Source organism: Bidens hawaiensis, unplaced genomic scaffold, assembly GCF_021521415.1.
Source record: "Bidens hawaiensis isolate Kalapana, Puna unplaced genomic scaffold, B.hawaiensis_p1.1 tig00027062_1, whole genome shotgun sequence".
NCBI classification, from domain to species: Eukaryota; Viridiplantae; Streptophyta; class Magnoliopsida; order Asterales; family Asteraceae; genus Bidens; species Bidens hawaiensis.
This window is the reverse complement of record NW_027505085.1, coordinates 46,595-56,714: the sequence shown is the minus strand read 5'-3', so window position 1 is coordinate 56,714 and position 10,120 is coordinate 46,595. Positions and strand designations below refer to the sequence as shown.

Sequence of the window (10,120 nt, the reverse complement as noted above, 5' to 3'; positions counted from 1 at the left end):
CGCTTATACTCAACTTCGCTTGTACTCAACTTCGCTTAAATTCCTAACTTCGCTGCTTACAACTTCGCATTCTCTATAACTTCGCCTTCTCTTAACTTCGCCTTCTCTTAACTCCGCCTTCTCTTAACTTCGCCTAAACCCTACAAACAGTGACGACAACTTCGCCTGATGAACACAAGGTTTTTGCAGGTTTTAATTGGACGTATTGCGAGATATGCGAAGGTGTAATGGGTTATATTTGATGGTGGGAGATGGGTAAGACACAAAAACTAGGTATTTCAACGTAAACTCGTTCCGCGAATAGTCGAACGGAACAATCTTAACACCCGTGTGATAATCCTGAACCACACAATCACGAGCAAACGCTCTGATACCAATTGTAGGTTCCCAGCCGGATCTACACAGGAATATCTCGTAGCACTAGGGTGCGGAATCCCCACGTAATACGATACGAGCGTAAGATATATAATACGTTGAGACGATACACAAATACACGTTACAATCCTAATAAACACGTTTGTATTGCAACACTTCAACACGTGATCTCAATATCACTTACACGTTCTCCCCCAAACCCATAAACAAAACAAGCCGAAGCTGAGGTTATATAATCCTCGATAACTTCGCCTAACATGTTAGGCGAAGTTGTCACAACTTCGCTTGTCTACAAGTTCGCCTACATCCCAGGCGAACTTGTGTGACATTATATCTAAAACCAAAACAAACAATCTAACACGATTACAGACACATACAAAACACTAAATACTGAACTACTGACATTATGCACCAACACTCTTCTTCTTGGAGAAGCTTGCACTTTGCTTGCTTCTTTCTTACTCCATAAACTACATAGCTTCATCAAGAACTCGCATCCAAAACCAGTTCCAAACATCTCGATCTTGGATCCTTGATGAACTATAACAAATAACAACTAAACTAGTGAACCTCTCTCTACGTTTTGCAAATGTAGAGGGACACGACGACCTGAGTTAGGTTAATCGGAACCCTTGAAGCCTGTTAACCTAACATGTCCATTCACTATCATTGATCTTATAATTATTGTAGCAACAGCCCCATTGATGGTACTCCAATGTCACATATGATTATTGATGATACACTTATAACATTGATTGCAATTGTTAGTTACTAACATACTTCATTTATTTAAACTTCAAATCATGTAGTAATATCTTTTAGGTCTAGCAAAACTCCATTTAAAAAAAACAAAAAAAAAACAACTCAATTCTTATTTCCTAACTTTTAACCTACCTAAGAGGACACAACAGTGAGTTGTATCCAATAAGAAAAGTTGATTGCTTTAGTTTAAAGTGCAAAATATCATCATTGGTTAGTTACAAAGTCAGGGGCCACAACGACAATTAGTACAAAAATAGAGGACCAAATTAACACCATAAAAACAGAGACTACCCATGCACCAACAACATTTATATATATCATAATATCAATAACGATACGACGACACGAGAAAATGGTGGAAGAATAGATTGAATTGAACTAATAATAATAATAATAATAATAATAATAATAATAATAATTACGCAAATTTTCCGTTAATTGATATAATTATCGGAAATTAAGCTTCTAATCGGCGATTGATGATTTGTTGGATCTGTAATGATGTGTTTATATTGTGAGGTGATCAGTATTATTAGCGTGTAATGAATAACCTGGTGACCCTGTGTTTTGGTGGACAAGGAACCAATATCATGGGCGGAAGATTATTGCATATTGATGCAACGGCAATCACCTTCGTATGTAAGCACATCAAATTTCATTTCAGAATATATATTCTAATAATAATGTGTTCAATCAATTGTTCCTTCGTTTGATAAATGAACGTTCAATTGTGTTCGTGTTTGATAATGTGTCCGTTTGTGTCTGTTCATTATATGTTTTTAATACCTTTTTATGACTTTTCTTATCTTATTATATATAGATTTACGAAAAATTTATTAACTACAAAACATAAATATATATATATGTGTGTTATGTGATTACTTAACTTATATGTAAAATTAACATATGAATATGAATGATATAGAAAAAGCCAACACAAACTTGGCAGCCAGAGCCAACTGTTGACATTGACCATTTTCGGTTGGCCTAATCAAACAAAACATTGTTGCGCTTGTTTGTTTGTATTCGTGAACCATTCACTAACAAGTTCGTTTCCTTAATGAACAAATTACGAACAAGGATTTTCATTCTGTTGGCTGTTCGTGAACCATTCGTTTGTGTGATAAAAGGTAAACGGACGAACTTGAACAAGGCGTTGTTCGGTTCGTTTACAGTTCCACAGAGCCAGAGAGTATGCATTAGAGTTAGGTTACTTTGCATATATTCAGTAAAATTGATAGGGATTTAGGATTATGATATTTGAGGCCTATAGATCTTAAGAGATTGTATATTCTGTTAATTATCTATTAAAGTAGCCGACTAGAACGCCTTTCGTAGTTCTAATACCGCACAGTTGCTGCCTGTTGTATCCTATTTCCAAAATTGGTTTAATCTTCTATCATATATATTTTGGTTTAATGCCAGAAACAAAACTTGAGTCTGAGTGTAATATGTTATGGAGAAATTTGCAACCATATAGACTATAGAGTGACCGCGCTAACGAACCGAGGACAGGAATCATAACTTTCATTCTCTTTGCAGGTGAGGTGAAGAAACAAAGTACATCTTCTGTTCACCTCTCCAATATATCTGATCAATATGTTGCTTATAAGGTGCTTCCCGCTTCATTAATCTGTCTGTCATATTAACTTTTTTCATCAATACAAAGCTTTTTAGCTATAATTTGGTCACATATATACATTTTACATCAAACAGGTGAAGACCACATCACCAAAGAGATTCTGTGTGAGACCGAATTCAGGCATCATTAGCCCAAAGTCAGCATGCGACTTCACAGGTATATGTTAACGACTTAATCATACATCGAAATGTTTTAGTAACTATTATCATTGGTACGCACACCTATAATAATCGTTAATCGTTCTTTTTATATTCTTTGATCTTTATTGAATGTACTTGTGCTGCAGTTACTATGCAAGGTCTAAGGTCACCTCCATCTGAGGTGGACTGCAAGGACAAATTCCTGATACAGAGCACCGTTGTTGATGCCGGGACAAAAGAAGAAGAAGTAACTCTTGAATTGGTAAGTATTTTGATTTTCGGTTAAAACTTTTATTATTGATGCTCATTGTTGCCCCCTGGCACTGGCAGTTCGCTAAAGGTAGTGGTAAGTATATTGAAGAGAAGAAGCTCAGGGTTGTTCTTGTTGCCAAGGAAGATTCTCCATCCGAGGAACATAAGAACAAAGTGTTGGAGAAAGAACCGTCTAATGAATCCTCAGTTAAAGAAGAGAAAGTGGTGGCCCACAAAGCGTTGGAGAAAGAACAATCTAATGAATCTTCCGTTAAAAAAGAGGATGAGGTGAAACACGAAGTGCTGGAGAAAGAACCGTCTAATGAATCTTCAGTTAAGGATGAGGATATTGTGCAACACAAAGTGTTGGAGAAAGAACCATCTAATGAATCTACAGTTAAAGAAGAAAGCGTGGTGGAAAACAAAGATTTGGAGAAAGAACCAAGTAAAGAAGAGAATGTGGTGAAAAAAGACGAAATTACCCTCCCATCGCCTACAGTGAGTGATATATATCTGCTCTTTACAGGACATTTGCTTTGATATTCTTGATGGGAATATCTTTTTCTATAATGTGAACATTGTTTTTGTTGCAGAAAACTGAAGACAGCAAAGAAGTCAAAGGTGGTTTGACCACAGAGGACCCGAAGGCATCTGGTGATCATGATGGGAATGAAGGGAATCTTTCAGAAAATTCAAAACCGAACCCTGTAAAAGTTGTGAAAGAGGATCCAGAAAGGAAGTTGAGGTTGTTTAATCAACTCAAGGAGTTAAAATTAAAGGAAGCTGCATTAGAAAATCAACTGAAAGAGGTTAGATTCTCTCTACATATCCTGTCGTTTACAGGGGGGCATTTTAGTCATTTGACCAACGGTCCAATAAATGTACAAAATCATGTGCTAAGTAAGTTGTTTAGTACTGTAAATAATGATAATCTAATGTGATTATATATATTTTTGCAGGCTAAATCCACAATATCTAGCTTAACCTGTCAGAACAGCATAATAATTGAAGCAAAGGAGACACTTAAGCTAGAATTGGTGAGTGCATTGTATCCCTTGTCTTAGATCCTTGTTTTGAAACTATATAAATTTTTTTATATTTATGTTTACTTCATAAATTGTTTACTTATTTGCAGGCTAGGAGAAGTAAGAAAGGTTACCCCTTTCTATTTGTTTGCATCGTGTTAATCATCGGTTTGATAAGCGGATACATCTCAGATCCTTGAACACTTCACAAATTTCTTCATTGTCCCAGTAATCGGATTGTCATATTCCTTCATTCATGCTTCATATTTCGAACTGCAAAGTATAGTATATGTATATATTCTCCTGACAATTTGTTCCATTAGATATTCAGGATAATGTTGAAGACTTGAAGCTCATTATCCTTTTATGAGAATACATTTTGTTAACTAATAATTATTACTTTAAAGATAAAACATAACATGAATCAACTCGTACATAAAACAAGAAATGAAAGCCCTACACTAGTGAATCAGTTTGCAATTTGCTAAGCTCGTCAAGGGCGACTGCAAGATTACTTAGGCAAGTAATAATGTTATCGCCATTGATCCTTGTTAACTCATTTGTAGTACCATTGCTGTTGTTGACTATTGCTTCAATCATTTCCACATTTTCTCTCAGTTTCTCAGCCAAGTTTTGTTCATGATCCAACCGATTAATTTCGACAAACCTTTTACTTTCATTTAAGCTATCTGAACTGCATTCTTCAATTTCAATGTTCTCACTTTTCAAACGCCTTGCGGGCTTTGATTTCACTTCTACTGTGTGGTTCTGAGGTGTTATCATCATCTTGGACCTTTGATTCTTCGAACCTAATGTCAAAAAAGTAGGCCTGTCACTTTTGACCCAAACTAACCCGAACCATGGAACCCTTACACAAATCCAAACTGAAGTAATTCGAGTTGGTTCTTGGTATCTAATTTTCGGGTTTCGTGTCAGCCCGAAATTGATAAAGGTATTATTATTATTTTACTATTTTTTTATGTTTTTTCATGTTATATCTAACAAATTTAAAACTAATTTTTAGTGCAGACTGAAAGATGTTTATGTTAGACTTTTCTGTCATTGAACCTTTTTCAATTTTGCTTGTTTACGGACTGGGCTTTTGGATCACGTTCTTTTAGTATTTGGTTATTTATGCTTTTTAGACCATGCGTATTCAAAACTCTCCACATAGAGGCGTTGTAAGACACGTGGTATCCCCATCAGCAATGGAGAGTTTTGCAAAAAGTGGTGTAGTGGGAAAAAGCCCACAACTCTCCTACAATAATTACATATATTCCTCTCTATCTCCCCTCACACACACAATTTTAATAAAACTCGAGCCAAACTTGTGTTCTGTACACAACGCTTCTGCCAAAACGCCTAAGGAAGAAGCCGATTCGAGGGGGGGGGGGGGGTTTGTGGCCAAAAAACCACAACTCAAGACGACTATGGACGGTCTTAGTTATAATTTTTTTATTTTACAAGTGAAGATGATTACATTGCTTTAACTTTTAGCATTCTACCTATTAACTAATTTTCTCAGTCAAATACTCGAAAGTCGCAACCAATGGCGAAGCTTGTATTGTGGCCCTGGTTGGCTCCGGCCACCACCGTTTTTTTGCTTAGTAGCGTAAATTTATGCGTTTTAGTCCGAAATTTTTTATGAAGCGTAAATTTACCCATTTTCGTCGTAAAATGTTGAGCCCGGCCACCCCAGTTTATGAATTTTTTTAGAGGGGTGAAGAGGTAGGTCCCAGCAGAACCCAGTTGGACCCGCAAGACTCACCTTAAAGAGGGACGTCTGCGCAGTTGGACCCGCAAGACTCACCAAAGAGGGACGTCTGCGCAAAGACCAACTGGATCCGCAGGACCCACCATGCTCAGAGAGATGACGTCCTTACGCGCAGTACGCAAGCTGTTCCCGCAGGAAAAGCCTCCCAATGGTGACGTACCCCGCCAGTTCCCGCAGCTGCGGATACTAGCCATCAGGGAAGGCTACCCGCACTAACAGCAAGGCTACACGCACAAGGCACTAACTCTCAAATAATTCAGTAATGTCACCTGAAGAAGGAATGAGCAAGCCGGGAATACTCCCGCCCAAATGAGCCAGTTCGTACGCTACTGGAGGATCTTTTGTACTATACCTGCCAAGGTATGGACAAAAGATCTGATCAAAGCAGCGACAGCTCACTGACAACAGTACGACGAGGAGCACGCTCCAGTACTTAATGTCACTATAAGCCTCTGCCTACTCACCAACCCCTGTCGCGGCACGTACATAGCCTGCAGTTGGTGGAAAAGGAATAGTACACAGCCGGCTATGTCACTATCAGCCGCTGCCTACCCACCAACCACCAGCATGGCACGTGCGTAGCCCACAGTTGGTAGAAAAGGAATATTATACAGCTGGCTGTACCTGCTTGGAAACCTACATTCGGCTATAAATACTCCAACACCTTGGAACGGTATCATTATCTTATATCTCCATATATTATCTGATATCTGCTCTAGCAATTTCTCTTAATATACACTTATATTCAAGGGCAATCTAGTCTGATTCTCATGCCGGAGGGTGGTCACAAGGAGGTACCCCCCCTTCTCAGTGACGAGCTCACGGTGTCTGTTTTGCAGGTCATCAGAGGAATAACCATCTTTGCCGGACCTAACCCTCGTGGGAAACATCTATTTAACCCCCAGATTATCCGTAATCTGCCCGGGGTCACTTAGTGTTTCTTCATTGGCGCCATCCGTGCATAAAAGCTAGAACTAATTCTCAGTTTTTTCAAAACTTCTGGAAAGATGGTTAAGGTTACTCCGTTGCCAAGGCCAACGAGTGACCAAGAAACTCCGGTAACCACAACCCCAGCTACTGGGGGAACACCGGCGAGTACACAAATTTTACGAACACTACCTCGGTTACCCAAGCCGGGGCAAGTGCAGTAAACAATCCTCCCCTGGGATTCATTGATACCCAGGTGGAAAGACGACAGACGAAGCTCCCATGCCAAACACTTGATCAAGTTAAAGCGTGGGCGGAAGCACGTCAGAAGGAATTCCAAGCTGAGTTGGATGAACGCTTACGTTCACTCCAACAGGCTGACGAATTCGGAAGCACTCGACAACAGCTCAACATGAGCAATGAGTGCGAGTACTGGGACGATGATTCGGAGGAGTCCGACAGCGACGCAAACCCTCGCCATAGGGCGAAAGGGAAGCGTAAGGAAACGGACTTCCAACCAAGAAGGAATTTTGGAGAAACCTTCAAACAAAGGAACGCGGGGGGAAACCCACGTGACTTCTCCAAAACCTTTAGACCGACTGTTGCAAATGCGGGAACGTCCAAGTTTGCAAGAGACATTGCGGAAGCAATCGCCCCGAAGAGTGCTAAACAGATGTCCAACATCGGCACTTATGATGGTATATCTGACCTAGACGATCATTTGAACAGATTCATAGCGGGGGCAACCGTCAGCAATTGGACGGAACCCACGTGGTGTTATATGTTCCAATTGACGCTTGTTGGGGCAGCCAGAGCGTGGTTCGACCGTCTACCGGTCCACCACATCTACGATTGGGATGACTTCCAGCAAAAGTTCAGCCAACACTTCAGTCAACAAAGAAAGTATACCGAAGAGCAATGGACGATCCTCAACTGCATCCGAGAAGAAGATGAGTCTTTACTAGACTTCATCACGCGCTTCAATTCAAAGAAACTAAGTCTGGGCACCATAAGCGAAGATCATGTTCGTGCAGCTTTCATCCAAGGCGCCGAATACCCAGAGCTTATCCGCACATTGACGGGTAAAGACGGCATGCCATCCACATGGGATGCCATCATGACAGCAGCTAAATGCTTCGCGGAAACGGAAAAGCAACTGGGTAGAGATCTTCCCCAGAGCACAAACCTCTAGACTCAGAAAACAAGAGAAAACAACGTCCTTACTGCCCGACTAAACAAAAAGAGGAAGCTAGGCATTTGGCAGTCAAGGGTAAACTTTGACACCTCATCCGGCTCACACCCTCGGTTAGGCGGAAGGGATAACATGCAGTTGTTGAACCGGAACTCCAGATGGACGCCACTCACCAAAAGAGTCACCGAGATATTCGCCACCGAGAGGCTCCCATGGCCAGAGGCTCCAATTATCCGACAGCGTCCAAACGCTGATCAAAGCAAATCCTGTGACTTCCACAGGACAAAAGGCCACACCACCGAGGAATGCTTAGACTTGAAGGACGTCATCGAAGCATTTGTCAGAGATGGGAAACTCACGCACCTCGTGGCGCAATAAACGCTGAGCAGGCTAATGCGTGTAGAACCCCAGTTGGGGAAATACGAATGAAACTGCAGCTTCAATGTTGGAGACTACATACTGCGTAAACAACGAGATTCCGAACCAGGTGCATATCGGCTCGAAAGGCTCGATGACACCCCCATCCCAAGAACATGGAAGGGAGCTCAACTACACAGGTTGCATGTAGATCAATTCCAAACTTGTAAAGAAAAGGCCCAGAGCCACTTCTAATGGAAATGATTCTCCTTATTACATTGACGCTGATGGTCTTCTATTTATGAACTTTCCACACTGATATGCCGGTATTCACCGCATAAATAAGTGGGGAAGTAAGTCGTTGCGTGTGGACGGCGGCAGAACCCGCATAAACACAAAACGGCAAAAATTTCTAAGAGATGACAACCTTCACGCAGGTCAGTTATAGGTAAAGTTTGGTCATCCCACTAAATGAAAGTGACGGTCCTACCCGCACAATCATGATAGAGGAAACTGAACATTAACCTATTGACAACCGCGCGTCGAAAGGTTTAACTTATTCAAAACACTGATGCCGGTATTCACCGCATAAATAAGTAGGGAAGTAAGTCGTTGCGTGTGGGCGGCGGCAAAACCCACATAAACACAAAAAACGGCAAAAAATTTCTTACGAAAACCTTCACGCAGGTCAGTTATAGGTAAAGGTTGGTCATCCCACTAAATGAAAGTGACGGTCCTACCCGCACAATCATGATAGAGGAAACTGCACACTAACCTATTGACAACCACGCGTCGAACGGTTAACTTATTCAAAACACTTGGAAAATTGCTAAGTTCAACTAAAGTATGCACGAGCGAATCATATATTGTTTGAGGCAAAACAAGTGCCAAATTAAATTATAATATGCATGAGCAAGTCATATAACATTTATAAAGCAAGTCATCCAGTGAAAGTGGCGGTCCTACCCGCACAAACATTTATATTTCATAAAAAAATTCAAACATTACAAGAATGGCCGGGTATCTACCCGCCTACAGAAATATAAATCTATCCTAACGGTGGGAAGGGATCTCAAGGTTCAAACTTCAGGACCACTCCCTCCAAACCCACTTGTACCCGCACCATCAGTTGGCTGTGGCGGTTCAAGGAAAGTCTTGAGAATGGTTAGCCCATCATCAGCAGCAGCAATTTCGTTCACCTTCTCCACCACCGGATGCGGGAAGGCAGCATACTGGTTCACTGCTTGGTCATAGGCAGCTTCAGTGTCCACGTCATAAAGAGGGAAGTTGGAAGGCGGGATGCCCTTCTCAACAAACCCCAGACCAAGCAAGAAACCAGCCTTTTCCCCATCCTCATGAGAAGCGTTGAGGGCTGCGCTCATGGCATCGTCATAAGATGTGTTCGTGAAGATCCGATGCACAACCTACAAAAAAAATATATGTATCAAAAACTTTTCTAAGTATAAAGAAAAGCGTAAAGACATTATGAAGCTACGCATACCTGCGACAACGCTTCTCGTAAAAGCCATTCCTTGGTGATCAGAGCTTCCTGGAGGGCAGCTTGAGCTTGGTTGTGGGCACGTTCGGCTTCATTTTTGTTAAGGTTGGCAAGCAACACTTCCTTAGCAGCAGCCTCTTCAACGCCCTTCAGCTTACGCTCAGTATGGTCAAGCA

General features: G+C 41.0%; 1 protein-coding gene across 1 annotated transcript; it reads left to right on the top strand.

Moving 5' to 3' along the window:
* Positions 1-1,679: 1,679 nt before the first annotated feature.
* LOC143610588 (uncharacterized) lies at positions 1,680-4,396 on the top strand. The gene is made up of 7 exons (XM_077085029.1): positions 1,680-1,772; positions 2,854-2,935; positions 3,066-3,181; positions 3,250-3,702; positions 3,765-3,980; positions 4,131-4,208; positions 4,307-4,396. Exons 1-7 carry the CDS (start codon positions 1,680-1,682, stop codon positions 4,394-4,396), a joined length of 1,128 nt encoding a protein of 375 aa, XP_076941144.1.
* The last annotated feature ends 5,724 nt before the right edge of the window (positions 4,397-10,120 follow it).

Excerpts from the sequence above, each read along its gene's own strand:
- LOC143610588 (XM_077085029.1), top strand. The coding sequence starts at position 1,680 with ATGAATAACCTGGTGACCCTGTGTTTTGGTGGACAAGGAACCAATATC. Across the intron at positions 3,981-4,130 it reads TAGAAAATCAACTGAAAGAG|GCTAAATCCACAATATCTAG; the intron begins GTTAGATTCTCT and ends ATATTTTTGCAG. Across the intron at positions 4,209-4,306 it reads AGACACTTAAGCTAGAATTG|GCTAGGAGAAGTAAGAAAGG; the intron begins GTGAGTGCATTG and ends ACTTATTTGCAG.